Raw genomic sequence first — 20340 nt, 5'->3', positions numbered from 1 at the left:
CGCCCCTCCAGCCCTCACCCTGAAGCCCAGTAGGTCAGCACCTCCCCATGTGTCTCTGGCACCCTGCAAGTAGCTGCCCTAGCACTGGAGCTCAGTGAGCAATTCCGTCAGTGAATAAGGCTGGGCGTGGGCCCTTTAAGAGGACAGTCTGTGCCCTCAGCCCTCCGTGTCACTCAGCCACAACCTCCGCTGGTTTTCATGGCCAGAGGTTGTAGGGACTTCTCTTCCTGGCACTGGATCCTTGGGCTGGGGAGCCCAGTGGGTGGGACCCCTCACTCTCAGGTGGGGGAGGGGGCTCTGAGCCACGATAGCCCTCCCGATTCTCTATGGCCACACGCAGTTGTGGGATCAGGCTGATTCTGTGTCTCCTACTGTTTTTAAGTGATCTGTTGTTTGAGATGACCTAGTTGTAGAGGTTATGTTCAGCCAGACCTCAAGTGACTGCACATACTGGTGGTTCTGTAGTTTTGTTATAACTTTGGTGTGGTCGCTAGAGGTGGCGAGCTCAGCCTCTACCTTTGACACCGTCTTGTGAGCTATATTTTGTCTTTTGAAATTTGCTTTAGGTCGTATGCTGTGAACCAAAGACCTTAAAGGTTTGAGGTCTGGTGATGAGATAAAACAGAAGTATAGGAGAAAGACAAACAAAAGTAGTTTTATTTAAAACAAGACCATCAAACACTGACATTTGACCAGGTGTATTATTAGAGCACAGTGTTTGGAGCGCACCACAGCTTAAAGGAGAGTCATCTGGGGAAAGTCGGATTTAAGCTCAGCTTAGTCCTTTACTCCCTAGGCCAACTGGAACTGGGCTGAAGGAGAAAATGAATTCCAAATCCCTGGCAGAGCAAGGTGCCCCTCTGACCAACTGAAGGAAGCCAGTGGCTCCGATGTGGGACAGGTAGGTCCTTCGTTGGACCAAGGCAGTAAGGATGTGCTGCGTCATAAAGGAAAATGGGGGAAAAAGGTAAGTAAAATATGTAAAAGAGTAATAAGGTATTTGTGTGTGTGTTATTCTAATGGTACCTTTCACCAGTTTCAATTCGTTTTTAGATCTCATCCCTGTGAACTAAAGAAAGCAACTTGCAGAGTCACAAAGTGATTACTGATAAAAAATAATTAGCAGCTTTACTATTTCCCTTTCCAAGTATTTGTTACTTAAACTGTTTTTAAAAATAGATTTTTTTGCAACAATTTTTATATTTACATTAACGATGCATATACTTTTTTGTGTTGTTCTTCACCTACCCATGTACACCAAGATCTTGGGCTAGGTATACTTTATCTTAAACTATCATTTTTATTCAGTTACTTATTTCTTCATGGATGGTCAACAGGACAGAGAATGCATTATTTAAAATATGCTTAGTAGTTTCTTCTCTCATTTCTTAGATTCTGAGTATAGATATGCTGTAAATGATAAATCTGAATTAGAGTTAAGTAAATGTTTTTTTAAGTGCTAGAAGGCTGAGCATAGTGAAAAAAATTTAAATTTCTCATTTCAAGGAATTGACCATCTAGTGGGGAGGACAGATTAGCGAAGAGACATTTTTATCCAGTGTGATCATTAAATGAAGGTTCATAGGTTGTATAGAAAGCTAGGCTGTTCCTTCTATCTAACTACCTGGCCTCAGAGATATGGGTATGTGGGGAGCAGTAAGGAGGTTCCTCCTACAGGGCACGATGGCTGAGGTAAGTCTGGAGGATGAAGAGGAGTTAACCATGTGAATAGCAGATTGAAGGGCATTCTAGGCAGAAGTAGTAAGATAAGCAAATGTATGAGGAAAGAAAATAGCATTGTGTGAATAGCGAATTACAAGAAGTTTGGTATTGTTCATTAATTCCATATTGTAAATGCTCGATAATTATCTCTGGAATTAGTGAATATCAAAGGCATATTCTGCATTTACTTGTATGGTGTCACTGTGGTTTATGTTGAACATCTAGGACCTGTTCTGTGAGGACATCGGAAGTCCAAAATGGTTCCAAGTGATATATTTATTTAAAAATTTTTTTTAAGTTAATACCCAAAAAATAAATTCAAAAAGTACAAAAGGTATATAGTGAAAAGTAAGTTTTCTTCCCAATACTGTCCCCCATACTCCTAACTCCTAGCTCTGGATACATTGTTATTAGCTTCTTATTCTTCTAGATATATTTTATGCATATTAAAATGTATGTTCACACACATATTTATTTTGTGTGGATATATGTGTATTTGCACACATGTATAATTTTTAATGCAAATAGCAGTATATAAGATACATTATTCTGCTCCTTGCTTTTTACTTCATGGTGTGTTTAGAAATTTTTCCACATCACTTAGAACTTGATTTTTAAAAAATTTAATAACTTGGTTTAAAAAATAAAATTATATCAAAAGATATATGCATTGAAAAGCTTCACTCCCACCTTTGTTGTGTGTCCCCCTGCCCTCATCGGTCTTTGTTATCACTTTTATTAGGATCTTGTGTTTCTTCAAGTGTTTCTCGAAGCAGATAAAAGCAAATAAAAATTGTTATTTCTCTTCCTCTTTACAAAGGTAGCAACATCATATAGAGTGTTCTGTGTTTTATTTTTCTTATTTAATAATAAATTGCTGGGATCTTTCATGTCAATAAATAAAGAACTTCCTCAATTTTTTTTACAGATATCTTGTATTTCATTGTATGACTGCATCACTGTTTCTTTAACCAATTTTTTATTGAGGTGTGATTCCAGGTTTTTGGTATTACAGACAAATGCTTCAGAGATTAACTTTGCAGCTCCATTAATTCATACATTTGTAGTTAATTCATCAGGTAAACCAGAAGTGGGGTTACTGAGTCACAAGATAAATGCATTTGTGATTTTGATAGATTTTGCTAAATTGCTCTCCCTAAGGATTACACTCTTAGGCACTCCCGCCGGTATGCGAGAGTACCCTTTTCCCCATAGCCTGGTCAACAGAGTTGGGCTGTCGGCATTTCTGTATTTTGGCAGTCTGATAGATGAGAAATGGTATATTGGGATATTTTAATTTGCATTGATTTTATTATGAGTGATGTTGAGTATCTGCTTAAGGGTTCCTTGAATTTTGTTTTCGATGTGATTTGTATTAATATCCTTTATCCATTTTTATTACTGAGTTCCTAGTCTTTTTCTTTTCAATTTCTAGGAGCTCTTTATATTTTAGGCACATTAGCCCATGTCAAATATTTTGTCCAGTTTGTATTTAGTTTTTACTTATGAGTGGCTTTTCCCCCATGTAGAAGTTTTTGTTTTGTTTTTCATGCAAGTTTTTGTTTTGTTTTGTTTTCTGTTGGGCAGTTTGGTTTTCAAGTTATTTTATAATACTGTGAGGTCTGAGTGTTGGCTTTAGGTCTCATAGCAAAGTACAGGCATTTCTGTTTCCCATTTTTATCCCAATGGAGTGGTAGGTTGTTCTGTGTTTATACGTATTTACTTGCTTTTACTTGATTTCTGTCAACACCAGTTTATTTGGATACATCCTTCCTCACTGACTGAGTCATCTAACAGAAATTTTCTAACCTTACTGAGTACTGTGTGCATACTAATATCTAGGGGATGACAGCTGTATGAAGGAACGCATAGTCTAGTCAAGAATTGAAAAAGGTCGCCTTAAATATGATTTGATAAATGCTGTATTGGAGGTATGTTGGTATTTAAGTCTTACTTGCCAGTGGGACCGTATGTAAGACCAGGACAATTCTCAGTTTCATGGTGGTTATGGTATTGCACACTATGTTATGAATGTACTGCTAACTAGGTTGGCTGGAGATACTTTCCTTAATTATATCTAGTATTCGTTGGCTTAATATTTTATTGCATAAGGCTTATAATTTTTTCCCCTCATAGTACTTTACTGTTTCACATTTTAAAACATTTTTACTATTTAGGGTAAAGGTACTTCAAGTGAAGAAGTTAATCTGAGTCATATGGTGCCCTATGAGCCAGTTGCAGAAGAAAAAGCAAAGGAACTACCCGAATGGAGTGAGAAAGTGGCTCAAAACATTTTGTCAGGTATTACAGTAATGTTAACATTTTCCTCCTTTAATGTGAAACCTTTGGAACCCATAAGAGAATACTTAGGAAGATAACATTTTATATTTTGTTTCTAAATGATCAGTTTATAAATACTTAAACAAAAAAAAAGGAACCAGGTTTTACAACATCACATATTGTCATATTGATGTAAGTTTTTCTTGGACTATTATTCTCTTTTATTCTTGGGAAAAATTGGTAGTGAAAAGCTTCAGACTTAACATTTTAAGCTGCCAAATATTTATATGGAGTAAAGCCCTGTAAACTAATTTAGGAGGAGGATTTGTGACAGTAGATTGACTAACTTAAGTTTAAGTTAGATAATTTTTGTGGCAGTAGACTGATTAACTTAAGTTTAAGTTAGATAATTTTAAGTCATCCACCAACCTCTCGTTCATCCAGCAAAGTCAGGGCTTGTTACATCTCAGTGCTGACTGGGTGCAGAGGATGCAAACCTGAGTAGAACAATTTGTATCTGGCATGACATACTCCATTTAAAAGATTGTAATAGCTACCAATGAAATACTACATTTCCTTATCTTCTGTTACAGTGTCTATAGTTTTAACGTATTACTGTTACCTCTGTTACGCTCTTCCATGGTGATAGCTCATTCATAATTTGCCTCTAGTATTTCTCTTTATTAGTTCTATGACTTCATTTATCTCACTTCCATTTATTTTTTTTTAGTCATCAATGGATGCCATCCCTTGTTTGTTTGTTATAGTTTTATTGTTGTTTACTCAACTTGAGTGAAGTTTCATTGTCATTTATTTTATGATTTCTCAGTCTTCCTTCTGGTTCAGCTGGTTTTAACTTAATATTTTTCAACCTGTAAGTTAACTCTAAAAACACACAAACACACACATTTTTAAATAGACTTCTTTAGCCCCTTTATTGTTACGGGAACTCCTGACTACAGCCTGCCTGCCTGGGTTTGAGACCTGGGCCTCCTGCAAGGCCAGACAGCGGGAGTAGGGTGGGAACTGGAGGTGGGCCTGCTCGCTGAAATGGGAGAACACATCAGTTTTTCTAATCAGTTACCCTTGGCACTTTTGCCGTTAGCATTATTAAAGGGGTATGATTTTCACATGATCGCCGGATACCTGCTCACTCACGGCTGGAGAAATTATGTAAAAACCGTGCCCCAGACGGTGGGAGAACATACTTGTGTATTTTATATGTCCAGCTTTGAAAGCTGATGGTTTCAGATTATAGCCAAAAAGGAAAAATTTTCAAGTGTGAGCTGTCTCTGGGGAGGATGGCACTTTTCTTCCCCTTAGGGGGACCTTTCTCCTTGTGTGTTTTTTCTTGCCTTTCCCATCTCTTCCCCACTTTTTCCCCCACAGGCTCCCCGAGGTCCTTTTCACTAGAGAAGTCTCTGCCATCCTGATTTTTTTCTCTCTGACAATCTCTTCTTTCATTCATGCTGCAAGAAGCAGGAACAAAGCTAAGGACTAGGGCCTACTGTCATGAGAAATGACTTAACCATCTAGGCCTCCCAATTTCCTTCTCTCCCAGATTTTTCTTCTCACGCATTCTTTGGGTGTTATCACGTCTTTGACATTCAGGTTTATGTTGCAGGCTAAGAGGTGCTGAGATTGCGAGGCTCAGGATTGGGGTTGAGGTAGGAACAGGACCCCCTGCCTATGCCTTTAACCTAAAGCAAGCCAGCAAGCACTAGTGTTTAAGATATAGCTTCCTTAGATTCAGTTTGTATTGTGTCTGTAGCCCTAAAGACTTCATGAGGAAAGAGTGGTGCCTGGACTAGAACACAAAGAACAAGGATACCTGGGTTTACCTCTAGCCGAATATGATCTTAATGGCACCAAAACACCAAATTAGTTCCTAACAACAGTATACGGACTGTATCAGCAGAGAGTGATACAGAACTCTCTTATTAGGTGATACGTAATCTAAGTACTGAAAGATGAATTTACTTAGAAAAGATGTATATTCCAGGCAGAAAACTATAAGTACAAACTTGGCTTGAAAGTTTGTGGCATGTTTGGGATCTGAACATTGAACTCCTTGGAGTTTTTCCTGCGGGTTGGTTGGTAAAGGGCTAAAAAGTAGTCAGCCCTATAATGTGCACTTAAAATTTTTTATTTAAATAGGTGCTTCTTGGGTGAGTTGGGGTTTAGTCAAAGGTGCAGAATTTACTGGCAAAGCAATCCAGAAAGGCGCCTCTAAACTCAGAGAACGGATTCAACCAGAAGAAAAACCAGTGGAAGTCAGTCCGGCTGTGTCCAGGGGACTGCACATAGCAAAGCAGGCTACAGGAGGAGCAGCGAAAGTCAGTCAGTTCTTGGGTAAAGTGACTTCGGATGACTTTCTTTTCAGATAAGTGAAAAATAATTACTTTATCCAGTTTAATCTGAATGCTCATTTAGATGGTTTATCTTTAAGAGTAAAGAATTAGGACAAAGCAGTTTCAACTTCCTACTCAACCTATCAGAGAACCGTACAATATTTCTGAAGCAGGCACTTGACACATCTGCTGATTCATAGAAATCTGCATTTATGAGATACCTACATGATTTTTCTTTGCATATAAAAGTTGGAGAAACACTGGTTAAAGGGTTGTTTTGATATGTTAGAGAGGAGAGTATCCATGCTTTGAAAAGGAATGGTCCTAAATGTTTTTGCTACTGTTGAATGTGACACATTTTACTGCATGGGTCAAGAGGGAAAGATATATTGTTTGAGTAAAGCTGACTTAGTGATTCTGGTATCCGCCTTCCCAAGCAATATGCTTTAACCTTTTCTCTTTTGACGGTTGGTATTTTAAAATGGTCAGGTACCTTCTTAATGGATTGTTTTAAATGGTGTAAGATTATCTTTTTGGTATTTTTTTCTTTTGAATCAAATTGGTTTGCTTACTTTTACATAGACTTAAATACCTTACTACTATCTCACTGAGTATTTGCTGACATAGAGAAAAAATACAAATATGCTTAGCTGGAAAACACTAAAGGTAGACCTACCCACCTTACATTGTAGCAATCAGATAGAAAAGGTGGATAGTTTTCTTTTAAACATACTGCCAAAAAGAACATATATTTAAGAGGCAGGATTATAAACATCAGTGGGGTCTGCACATATATCTTGAAACCAAACAATAGCCTTTATTTAAAAAATAGCCAGCCTTGGTTCCCATCTTTAAATAGAAATGGTAACATTTTGCAGTAAAACAACTTTAGATGGTTGTGTAAGAATTTTGATAAATAAGAGTGATAAAATTGGGGAAGAATATGTTTTTTCTAAATGTTTTTTTTTTTTTTTAATGGTTATATTAGTTGACGGAGTTTGCACTGTAGCAAATTGTGTTGGAAAGGAACTAGCCCCACACGTCAGGAAGCATGGAAGCAAACTTGTTCCAGAATCTCTTAAAAAAGACAGAAGTGGGAAGTCTCCCCTGGATGGTGCTATGGTCGTAGCAGCAAGTAGTGTTCAAGGTAACAGAAGACCCAGAAATTTAACTAGGAAGGCTTGTTTGCTTAGAGCTAGCTTTATTTACTTTTAAATGCATCTGCAGGATTTTCAACCGTCTGGCAGGGGTTGGAATGTGCCGCCAAATGCATTGTTAACAACGTTTCAGCAGAAACAGTACAAACTGTAAGATACAAGTAAGTTGAATTTGCTTATTTTAATGACTAAATTTCTTATAGCATTTGTAAAACTTCAGAAGCAGTTAAGGTGACTGTGTAGTTATTAAGTATCTGATAATTTTTTTTCACTTGCTATTTTTCTTAAGTAAAGAGAATATTTTTAGCGAATTAATAGAATTTTGTGACTTTGCCTTATATTACTGTTATAAACATTTGTTCATTAATGTAAAAAATAGGTTTAATTTTTAAAAAGCCTAGTGTTTCTGTACCATTATTAACTGCATGTTCTTGATGGGTGATGTTTGCCTTTAGTTTTGATGCGGAAAAGTGAATTATAATTAAACTATTGTACCTCATTAACATTAGCCCCTTCTGTATGCAAAAAATGTTAAATTTTGCCACATCTTATGTGACTCTGCCACTGTACATTTGCATTAGAAAAGACAGATGGTATGCCTTCTATTTCATTTTTAATAAGTGGACAAACAAAAATGAATGATTTGCCTAAGCTCATCTGATAAGTGGTATTAAAGATGAGACTTAAAACGGGATCCTCTGATTTTAGCTCTTTATTCTGTCTTCACAAGTACTAGAGGAATCAAGGTCTAAAAATTAAATCTAGTATGAAGGACCTGATTTTCTTTCTTAGCTTCAAATTACTTTAGATCTTAATATATTAATGTTTATTTAAAACAAAGTAGTAGTGTTGATAGCGTTCTCAACTCAGTTATGTTATCCACTCACTGACATTTGAGCTCATACTTAAATATGAGACATTGAGCTGAGTGCTTTTCATATGTATTGTTTAATCTTTAACACTATTATCTCCATTTTGCAGATAAGGAAACCAAAGCATAGAGCTATTAAATACCATGTTAACGATTTTGCCCCCTGTAACTAGGAGAGCTGGGATTTAAGCCAGGTCTTTCTGTTGAGCATTGTCAGAGTGTGGTACTGAGCCACCACGGCCCTTGATGGGACGGACATCTGTGCAAGTTTAGTATCTAGAGTTATTTACCACTACTATCTAGCGTGTGTTTGGATTCCCTTGCACCACAGTATATGACCATTAGCTTAGGAAATACTAACTTAATTTCCACTCTGAGTTGATTTGATCTCATCAGTATGAGGCATGCTTACCTTTGAATCAAAACAATGTCCTGACACTTTATCTTGGAGTGTCAACTTTACAAAAAGATTTGAAAAGGAAAATAGAGTAGATCTGAGATTCTTTCAGTGGAAATGTAAAACCCAAGTCTCCCTACTCACCTCTTACTACTTGTGACATTGACTTCTGACTAATACTCTTTGTGTTATGACTCTGAAGTTACTTTGATGAATCAGCCATAATTTGAAAAATCGTTTATTCTTTTGTTGCAAGAGCAGGAGGTCAGAAGTGCTTTTAGGCCAAAAGTGAGTTATTTTTAGATTATTGGTATCATTCATTAGCATAGATAATTAGGCAGTCATATTAGAAAGTAGGAAGTACTTTATTGGGTTTGTCCATTTCCTGCTTTAATGAAAAAAAATGCTTACCTAAGTACTGTTATGTAGAGCCTTATTAAGGGTTTGGAATTCACATAACTAAGGAAGTACAGCGTTTTGGTATCAATTTTGTATTTCTAGTCCTTAGTGAGGATAACTTAATATGATGAATAGGAATTTTAACAGTGGTTCTGAACTAGTTTATATCTATGATGGCGTGTATTGCTATTATTTTATCTTTTCCTCCAAAGATTCATGGAGTGAAAAAAAAGCAGGTAAGTGAGAATTTAGTTGATATTTTTTTAAATAAACCTTTTATTTAAAATCTAAATCTTCATCTTATTTTGGGACACTTAATATTTGTACCTAAAATTAAGAACCTCACATTTACACTTGCTTAATTTCACTTTGTTGATTTTGACTCATCATTAAGTCTGTTCATTTTGGTTTCAGATTTTAGTGTGTGATGTTAGCTAGTCTTCATTTCGTGTTACTTATGGATATGAAAGACTTGTATTTTTTACATCTTAGATTTTTTTCACAACTTTTTATGGATAAGGTCTGTCCTCTTCTACTGATTGTTCTTGCTCCCAGATTTGGGTCTGCAAACCTCCTCAAATTCGTGTTGTCAGATTACTTCTCAGGGTTGTTGTCTTCCACACTCATTTGTTAAATATTGGTTCTGAGTTTTTACTCTATACTCGGTCCTTTTCTACTTTTCCTGATACCATCTATAACTGACTACAGTTACTACCTCTGTGCCAGCAACTCTCAATTCTGTTTCCTGTTAACTTTTCTCTTATTAATTTTCAGGCTCACACATTTCAACTACATAACCACCACAGCCATTCAGTCACTACATCCCGTTTTTTGTTGTCTTTCCTTTCTCTTCAGCCTCATTACCACTACCTTAGAGTATTTCTCATCCAGCTCACAGCTTGTTTCCTAACCAGTCCTTCTATATTAAATACTTATAATTCACAATGCAACCTGAATTAGATTTTTCTAAAATATAAATGTGGTCATTCCATTCTCAATGATTTCAAAATATAAAGTTTAAATTCCTCAGCTTTATCTACAAGGTTCTTCATAAATTGTCCACAACCTATCTTCCATTTGTCTATTTGGTGGATAGATAAATAAGAAGGTATTTCTATTTAAAATATTTAAGGTTAATATTTCTGAGAATGTCTTTGAAGCTTGTATAAAAATTGAATTGTAGGCAGATTTATTTGAAAATTATTATGACAGAAATTTTGTTATGATTAGTAAAATCTAGAATCACTGCCAGTATGCTGTTTTTGTAGATGTTACTGAATGCACTGAAGAAGTTTCTGAAAAATCTCATTCAAAGTATAAATTGAATCCCATTGACTTATTTAGAGAATACTTTACATTCATTTTTTATTGTTCTTCAGTTGATCCAGTAGTGTTAACTCAGTATATAAAATCTGTTTAATAAGTTCTAATTTAAGTTAACGTTTTAAAAAGTAACAAGTCAAAAATAAGCTTTATTCTTTAGCCAGAGATAGGTTTTCTAGTTGTTAGCAGTACAGTTTGAATCTGAATGAAGAAGAGAACTGAGCAGTTACTTATCAAGGAAGAGAAAAATAAATGCCTGCCAGGAATACTGCTTCTAAGTCACATTGAGAAGCAGAAGTGATAAGTGAGGATATATTTTAAAAAATGAATACAACTGCTGATCCATTTTACTAGATGTTTAAAAATAATTAAATATTTGGAACCATGGAAATTTTAACATGCTTTAACATATATATCTCATTTTATGAGATGAAGAAGAGGAATTTGATGAAAAATGCAACGAGGGTGAGACTTCATTAAGGTTGAAAGGCTAGTCATTGACACAGTTGATATTAGAATCTAGTTTTCTGACTCTTAGTTTGGCACTTTTTCCCAATTAACAGGAATTGTTGCTGAAATGGAAGTAGCGAGGCAGGAAGAACAAGCAGAATTATCAGGGCACCAACATAGACTCCCCTTTTAATTTTTTTAGTACATTATTAAAAATAATGTAGCCTTTAGAATGATGTTACATATAGAAATATTATGAGTGCCTTTAGAGGTATCAAACTATGTCAGTAGAATAAGGAACATTCCAAATATTCAGAAGTGAAAGGAAAAGATTTCCTGTATTCAGAAACACTAATATGACCAGATTCTTAAGTTACTATGTCACTTCCTTGCAGCTGGCTGTCCTGGAGAGAGAAGCCCTAAAAGAAACCTGCTTATCCAAGAGTTAGTCACTCTTCCATTGCTGAAACTGCCACCTCCCCTTTCTTCTCATTTAGCTGTAGCCATTGCCACCTGATGATAGGATTTGTGACAGGTTTGACTGACAGGATGTCCATGTCTCTCCTGCAGCATCAGCAAATCCTGTGGAATGCCGAATGGTTGCAGAGCAACAGGGACTGACAGAAAGCAATTGAGGCAGCTTTTCTGTCTAGTAACTAGTGAGAAGCCCTAATCGAGACTGGTACCACACATAAGGTTTGGCAGATTGTAGGCTCAGCTATGCTTTGGCTGTAGCTGACCTTAGGCAGAGGGCAGAATGGAATCATCATTCAGCAGTATAATAAGAGTACTTCACTTTTCTAGAACTGACATTGAAAAACAGTCAAGCATGAACAAGCCAGCAGGATCACAAAGCACTGTTCTAGGGCAGCCTGATAGTAATAGAGGATTCATTAGTTCAAAGGACAGAGTCAGTGTTAGTATAAAATGTCAAGATACAGGTCACAAAGCACCTAGGAAACTTCACCTGTGTCCTGGAGAAAATCGTAAGATTTTGCCTTTAATTATTTCTTGTTTAAGCAAATCTTTACTTTGGGAAACCTATGGACAAGAAAAGCTTTAAAAGCCTGGTATTTATAAAAAGGTAGAAAGTAAAACAAAACAGGTTAAGTTTTAGTATCCTTGTATAGGACCTCAAATTGCATTTTTCTCATAGAAATGGTATTAAAAACAGATATTGATCTTTGTGAATAATAACTACTTTTGTTTACTTCTTTATAGTACCCTCAGCACTTTGCTATACATTTGATACTCAAACTCTTGTGAGATGGATAAAGCAGGAATTGCTCATTTCATTCATTCAACAAATAATGAATGCCAGGCACTGTTCTCAAGGCTTATGATACATTATTGAACAAAACAAAGAGTTTTCTAATGAGCTTTACATTCTAGTGAGCTAAACAATAACCAAAACAAAAACAATGGGTGTAACTAAGATCTATAGTATACATCAGATGGTAAGTTATAGAAGAAGAAAGAGCAGTTTAAGGAGGGGAGTTGAGTGGCAGTAGGGTGGAGCATGTGGGGTAAGGCAATATAAATAGGTTAGGTACTGAGAAAATAAGTCAGAGAAGGGGAGGCAGTTAGCCATGTCGAACACCTGGGATGAGAGTAGTCTAGTCAGGTGCCAGCCAGTACAAAAGTCCTAAGACAGCAGCACATGTAGGCTCAGTGGGTTCAAAGAACAGCAAGTGGCCAGTGAGTCTCCAGTGGAGTGGAGCGAGGAGGAGCATGCGTTATAGAATCTGCTTAAAGACAAACTCAGATTCTGATAGTTAAGGTAGAAATGAAAACCCTTTATAGCGACTTTATATTATTTGTGTCCTGCAGTTGCTTCAATGGAAATTCTCTTACATTTCCAGAAGGGATGGATAAAATAAGAAAATAATGACTGACAAACAATATTATTTATATTTTATTCTTCAACATAAACAGTCTTTATCACATTAATCCCCACTATCCCACATTTATTTTCACACAGATTTTGCTAAAGGAGAACATATAGCCTTAGCACAGTGTGTTTTCTTCTTTAGGATGTTTTCATTAAATTGAAACCTAAACTTTGATTTTGCTTTCAGGGATAACATGCTAATCATGTGACTTATTTAATACTAATTCAGAAGATCTTAATTTATGTTTATGATTTCATTTCTTTTGAAGATACGGGCATACCTTGGGAGAAGCTACACATGATGCAGTAGATTCTGCTATCAATGTTGGTTTAACTGCCTATAACATTGACAACATTGGCATCAAAGCAATGGTGAAGAAAACTGCAAAACAAACCGGGCAAACAATCCTTGAGGACTATAAAATCCTTGATAATTCAAAGGGGGAGAATCCAGGAGGGGGAGCAAATGTAAACATGAAAGGGGAGAAGGAGGAGCAGACAGAGGAACTAGAGAAGAAGGAGGCAAAGAAGAAAGATAAATGATGAAAGGACAGCGAATCACCTATACCAAAGCCTTAAAAGACGGATGGGACTGTGTTAATAGGCAGATGTGGAATTCCCCATCAATTAACCAGTATTTTAACAATGTATTCATTTCTACAGAGTAACTGTTTCCATAAGCTTTATGGCATGTATTCTACTTACAAGGAAAATAATTGGTATTCTTTCATCTGGCCTTTAGAAATATACAGTTATAGTCTCAGTAAGTTATTTTTTTTCTAAATGTGGCTAAAGTATTTTTGCAGTTAAAGTAAGACTATTAGTACATGTGGTATAAACCTCATTAAACCCAATGTTAATCTATTTTTGTATTTGCTATCTTTCAGTAAGCAAAGTAGGAAATTATTATATATTTACATAATATTGGCATTTAGTAACCTTAGTATTATTTGTAATGGGAAGGATAACTTAAAATACTGTTTTCTCTTTTTGCACTAATTGTGGATCTTTTTAAGTACTTGTCAGAATTTCCAGCATATAAGCTAAACAAAAATTGTATTCCTAAAATAAGAATTCTCAGATAACATTTAACAGATGTTTCAAAACAGGGAATCGACTAGTCATGAAAAATAAAAGGAAGTTCTGTAAAGTTATTTAGTAGCTTACCTCTTAGGAAATAGAATGGTCTTTTTGATTTAAAATGAATACAAATAGATTGTTAAGTTTTCTGGATTTAGACTGGCCTGGGGAATTTAGAGGTGTGATTGCTATTATATTAAAATTTGAAGTGATTATTAATTTGTCTATTATATCTACTTCTGTAAGTTTCCCCAAAAGGCTAAAATTTTATGAAAAATGAGGTAAACAGTATTGAGTTTATAGATAGTAAATATATTTTTATTTTGGAACCAGTCATTGGAATTTTACATATTAAAAAGCCATTAAATTATTAGAAAAGGTTTTATTCATAATGTGAAGACATTAGGCTTACTCCTCGGTGTGTGGGCATAACTGTTTCTACTTTGGCAGAAAGCAGGATATTCACAGAACTGTAAGCTACAAATATGTAGGTACATACCTGATGGCATTTTATTTTTGTTTACTGATTTTAAAAGGTTGATATTGGTTTTCATAGCTATTGTCCATCCTAATATTTTTGAACCTCTAATGGCTACTTAGTTTATTAGACCTTTTTTGAAACTGTTTAAATAATGCACTTTGTGAATGAATGAACTCTCTGAATTACCTGGCTGCAGATATTGTCATAGGCTTGCTTGTATTTCGGGAACACAATAGAATTGGTGGAGTCTTTCCGTAAGGCCAAGGATAATGGACTAATTGTTAAAATGGAAATAAAATTGAATTGGTAAATTTTATTCTCTGCCTTGTTTAAAAAATAGAATGACAAATAGTGGAGCTTAAAGTTTAAAAAGTAACCTTAGACCAGAGGTCAGTAAAATTAGATTTGTCAACAGGTATCTTGTTAGGTTTTTTCTTTTTACTTCCTTACGCTGTTCACTAGGTTGTGAGGCAGGACAAATAGCCCAGGGGCAGGACTAGCTATAGAAATAATGATAGCTAATGTGTATATAGTACTTAATATGAACCAGTAGTGTCCTAAGTACTTTTACATAGATTAACTCATTTTGATCTTACAACATTCCCATGAGGTATATACTATGCATGCTCTTACAGTATTTTACAGAATAGAAAACTGAGGTGTAGAGAGGTTAAGTCACTATCCTAAGATGGAACAGTATGAAAGGAAAGGCCACACACTAGCCTCAAAAAGGAGGGACCTACATAATAGAGTGATTTGTTAGGCCAGCTATCTTATCTTTTCCTTAAACAGAGGTATATAAGGAAGAATAAAAATGGTCTTTATAGATTTCCCGATTCCAGCTGCTTAACACTATTAGTATTTATTATAATTCCATTGGCTTGATGGAAGAAAATGTCCCAAGACATTAGAAAATAGGTTATCAGTCCTAGATTCTGGTGATAGTCTGAACTTTTGTCCTTTTCTCCGTCTTCATTGAAAAGCCAGTCTTAGGGCTTGTCAGCCAGAAATCATTTTATATACACTTGTCAAGTAAGTCTAATTAATATTGCTCTGTGTAATCAGAAACTTTTTCTCTGGTCTGTTCTTGCCAAACTCAAGACTAGGTGTTTTCAAACAGACTTCCTAATGGATTTTTCCATTTTGTATTCAGAAAAGCTTAATAGAGAACATTTCATTGTTTCTGAATAGCTTGTTTTCTTCAATATTTTTTCTATTCACAATATATTTTACAGATCCAGAAAAATGAATTTAACAAAAAGTAAGGACATAGATCAAATTTAAAAAAAAGAAATCCCAAATAATGTTCTTAAATGTATTCTGATGCAAAAGTCATGTGAAGAAACAGTTTGTCACCCTAGAGATTATTCACTGGAGGAAACAGCGGCTAGTAGAGAGAAGTGTTCTCTGCACTGTCCCCCACCCTCCTCGCAATCTGTTTTGTTTAAATTTAGAAGACAAATTTAGAAGTCCGCTGAAGAACAAATAGCTTGAGTGCTATGCATGAAGCAACATCTCTGAGATGAGCATGTCTAAGAAGCTCCACAGACAGTAACCCTAGTTAATAAAATATAGCTAGTTAGGGAGTTACTGGTTTGGGAGCTGAAAGAATGCAGCTTTGGTAGATAGTAGTTTTTAAATTTAAGGTTTCTGAGCTAAAGGCACTCTGATGGCAGGATTCAATGGATAGCTGTGGAAGTGGAGTGGAGGTCAAAGTGATGTGAATTGCGAATGGAATAGTGAGATAGGCAAGACTGGGTGGAAAGACCTTTTTTTTTTTTTTTTTTTTTTTTTTTTTTTGGTCAGAGTCAGTGTACAAGGAGTGACTGTTAAGTGTCTGGTGAAGCAGGGAAAGTAGATGGTGTCACCCCACGAAGCAAGTATATCAGAGGAGTGGGTTTTTTCACATGAGGTCTGAAGGGCACTGATCTGGAAGTAACAGGTGGAGAGGATTCTTGACTTTCTTGACCCAAAAGAGGAAGGGGCTCTACAGAGAAAACAGAATAAATACATAAATCTTTGCCTTTTGATATTTTAAAAGCTATGGTTTGGTGAGAATCAGATTTGCAAGAATAATACATGACCATCCCTCTACCATCCCCAGCTCACTCTCACCCCCATCCCCTCCGTCTAACAAAACAAAGAACTTTGGGGGAAAAGGCAGAGAATAAACACTGGTGAATATATAAGAGAGCAGGAGTATCTTGCTGCCTACAGTCTACACCTCAGACTGAGCACAGAAGTGGGAGTACAAGTTTTGCCATACTACATGATTTACTGACATACTGATGGGAATTATTTTGAATTACACTTCTCTTTTCAGTTAAATTGTATATATTTTTTGAAAGCAGTGAACTTAGTTTCTCTTACACATTTGTACACAATAAATCCTCAATTGCTATTAACCTGGTTCCTCAAAATGTTTCAAATGATCTTTTGCTTACAAATCGGGTGCTTCTTTTTGGCCATTAAACACACTATCAAGTCTAATGTGCTACCATATTTTCTAGTCAATTCAATTCCAGACTGTTCTCATGCTTACTCCCCAACTCCCAATACGGAGATTCTCCAAATTTCCAGAATCTTACTTCTCTCTTTCAAAAGCCACTTTGTGAATGAAGACTGTCCTTAGCTTCAGCATCTATCTTGTGAACTATTCTGCGGCTTATTTTACACAAACTATAACAATCATGGGTACCAAATTTTTGCTATCATTTTCTAATATTTTTCCCATAAATTATTTTCCAAAATTATGTTGGTAGAAGCCAAATGAAACAAGAATTAACCAAATGTTCTATTTATGCTTAAAAAAATTTCCTTTTTAAGCATAGTTGCTGACCACTCTAGTAAGCACAGATGAAGCAGTAAACAGAATAAAGGAATTCTTTACCAAATTGTGATTTCAGAAAACATGGTCCCTACTCACACTTCTCAACATGTACCAGAGAAGTCAGAGGTGAAGGCAGTGCACCCTTCTACCGACAGATGGGAGCCAGGGGTGACGCTACTGTACGGACTCATCGGGGGTAATATGCAAAATTGGGAATTACAATTATAATCATAAATTTCACGTTGTAGTGGGCAGCTTTGAGCAAAACGTGGACAGTTCTCAGAGCTCCCTAAACTCAGAAGAATTTGGACGAGAAATGCAGAGTACGGGTAGCGCCTTCTTAAGATCTCAAACACCTCGCCAGAGGCTCTGGAGCGCGGTAGGTAAACTGAAGCAGAAAAAGGCACAGCCATTCCTGGGTTCAACATTTCTCTAACAAGGAAGGGCTAAGAGTACAGTGGACCTGAGGCATGGGTCAACGTTTAAGAAAGCAACCAAACCAGCACTTTTCGGTCGCCTGGGACTGAGTCCTGTCGCCCGCGCACACCCGCCACGCCATTCCTGAGCAAGCCTCGCCCCTCCACCTTTGAGAGAAAGAGCGCCCCGCAGCCTCTCGGGGCCGCGCTTCCGGAATGGCGCGCGGTTTTCGCGCTCTGGCTGCGCGGTGGCCCCGCCCCCGCCCTGCCCCCGGCGTGTACGGTGACGTCACCGCGCGGCGCCGGCGACGGCGCAACAGTCGCGCTGGTCTCGGTTTATTTCAGTACTGCCTTCCCGGCTTCAGGTCTCGAGCTCTAAGCTGTGAGAGCTGGAGGGCGTAGGAGGCCTCTGATAGGACAACGGAAGAAGAAAGAGGCGACAGACAGACGGTGTGAGCACCGAGCGCCTCGAACAGTAGTTCCAGGTAGAAATTCATTTGAAGTGCGTTGGAGGGCGGTGCACTGGTGTAGGTTCGCGTCCTCGCGCCGGGGGGCCTGCACCTGTGCGTGCCCTGCTACTCAAGGCTGGAGCCAGCAAAGTGAATGTGACACCAGCAGTGTGATTAATAATCGGGCAGATCTGATGACACCTAAATGCTTTTATAGGAAAGGATTCAAGTTTTTTGTTTCAAATTACAAAGGTCTGGTCAAATATTCTCTATCCTTTTAGAAGAACTTAAAAAATAGTGACATTTTGGAAAATGGTGGCCTTTTAAAAATAGTATTAGTGCTTTGTATTAATCTTTGCTACATTTTAAGTAATTTTAAAAGATGCATCCACCCCACCCACAGGCTCCAGAAGAATTTAGACCCTCTTATGTGTCCCTATAGCTTCCTGTGCTTTCCTCTACTGTAGCTAAGTCACACTTCTAATCGCTTGGTCAGTTCTGGGTCTGGCACTCTCAGGATGCCGAAGACAGGTTCTGTTTTCCCTGAGGAGTAAAAGCAAATACTTTGGAGGAATCTGGCATAAATTCAAAAATTCCCAGCTCTTATCACTCAACAACTACATGACCTTAGGCAAGTTAACCTCTGTAAGCCTCAGTTTTCATAAGAAAGATTGGTGTACAAATTATTATCTCATACATCATATGGGTGTTGCCAGAATTATGTAAAATGTATGTAAGTCACTTCGCATTGGCTTGTAATAAGCATTCAGACGTTAGCTTCTGTTATTGCTCTTCTGTTTACTTATCACTGTAGTATCTTCAGCAATTAGCATAGTGCCTTGAACACAATAATCATTCAAAAATATACAAAAATATTGAATAAATGATTCAGTCATATTTTGGTGATTACTGTGCTATTTACTGATGTCCTAAGCAGATAACCTTCGGAATACTATTTGTATATGTTTTTGTTAGTGTTTCTTTTTTCCTCTTTGTTTCAGATTGGCGGTTGTTACATGTTGCCCTAGCTTTTTTTTTTTTTTTTTTTTTTTAATAGTTCGCAGCTCATTTGCTGGGCTTTGAAAAACCAGATAATCAACTTTTTTGGATCACATTTAAATATGAGTAAAGGATTTCTAGTGGTTGAGCTTTAGTGCATGTTAGCGTCCTTCTGGAACTGAGTGAAAACCTCCATTTTGTCCGATTCCTGATTCTCAACCCTGTCTTTAATAAGTCTTGGTTCATAATAAATTGTTTCTGAAGTAGTGGTGGGTTACTCAGTATTATTCTTCTCATGTTATTTTTTAATTGAATCAGAATTAACAAAATATTTTTAATAATAGGGTTACAGTGCAACTCTTAGTGCTCGAATTAAGAAACAAGATAGTGGAACTGGAAGCCAAACTCAATACTGACGATAAAGCGATAAAGGTGTATATAAGTAAATATTTTTATATGTGACTCCTGTATAATTACTGTTAATTTTACCAAGATACCCATTGTGCATTAAATTACATATATAGAATAATATTACCAAAATTTCAGTATTGCTTTCTGGCAGCATTAATAATAATTTATTATAGAGGCTTTTAAAACTGATATTTTGGGTATCCCATTACTGTGTATACTGTACTTACAAATTCAAAGTGTTTATCAATTAGCAAAACCTTTGTTACATGACATGAACACATTATTTCCTTAGTAAATAATAAAATATCACAAGTTTTCTATTTAACTCAAGTAATACCCTTCACACCTTAATTTCTGGATTTTGGATACAACTCTAAAATATTTATCTAGGTTTTTGTCCTAGTAACTATTTGTTTGTGTTGAAAGAATAGGGGTTGGGAGGGGGACGAATGTTGCACTCGGACACACATCACACATACATACACACACACACATACCCGTGTATCTTTAAAATTTATAATATATGCAAGATATTAATTCACTGACAAATATTGAATGAGACCCTGCCATATGTCAACATTTCTTTTTCCTGTTCCAAAGGGTTTCACTGACTATTGGGAGAAAGTGTCAAACTAAAATATGAATACGAGAAATGATGTAAGTTCTGCATACAGAGAAGTGGAAACTCAGGTAAAGGGAACCTAACAACTAAGATGAGGGCATAAAGACAGCCTTTCCAGAGGAGGCAGTGCTTGAACTGAATTCTAAGAAACAAGATTATTAGGGTTATGGGGGTGGGTTTTGGTTCTAAACCCATTTATACTTCTCTCCTC

The 20340-nt window shown here is 36.5% G+C and overlaps 1 protein-coding gene across 3 annotated transcripts in view; it reads left to right on the top strand.

Annotated features, from left to right (window-relative positions):
• SPART (spartin) overlaps positions 1 to 14718 on the top strand; it is a 49735-nt gene extending 35017 nt beyond the window's left edge. For all 3 annotated transcript variants that reach the window (XM_016151063.2, XM_016151064.2, XM_016151062.2), the window contains 6 exons: positions 797 to 967; positions 3900 to 4023; positions 6160 to 6354; positions 7342 to 7500; positions 7581 to 7671; positions 13111 to 14718. In XM_016151063.2, coding sequence (XP_016006549.1) covers positions 797 to 967; positions 3900 to 4023; positions 6160 to 6354; positions 7342 to 7500; positions 7581 to 7671; positions 13111 to 13384 — 1014 coding nt within the window. In that variant the 3' untranslated portion in view covers positions 13385 to 14718. The remainder of the gene's footprint in view (positions 1 to 796; positions 968 to 3899; positions 4024 to 6159; positions 6355 to 7341; positions 7501 to 7580; positions 7672 to 13110) is intronic.
• Positions 14719 to 20340: the final 5622 nt, after the last annotated feature.

This window comes from Rousettus aegyptiacus, unplaced genomic scaffold (assembly GCF_014176215.1).
Source record: "Rousettus aegyptiacus isolate mRouAeg1 unplaced genomic scaffold, mRouAeg1.p scaffold_m13_p_11, whole genome shotgun sequence".
Taxonomy (NCBI): domain Eukaryota; kingdom Metazoa; phylum Chordata; class Mammalia; order Chiroptera; family Pteropodidae; genus Rousettus; species Rousettus aegyptiacus.
The sequence above is the reverse complement of the archived record's forward strand: the minus strand, read 5'-3'. Positions and strand labels throughout refer to the sequence as shown.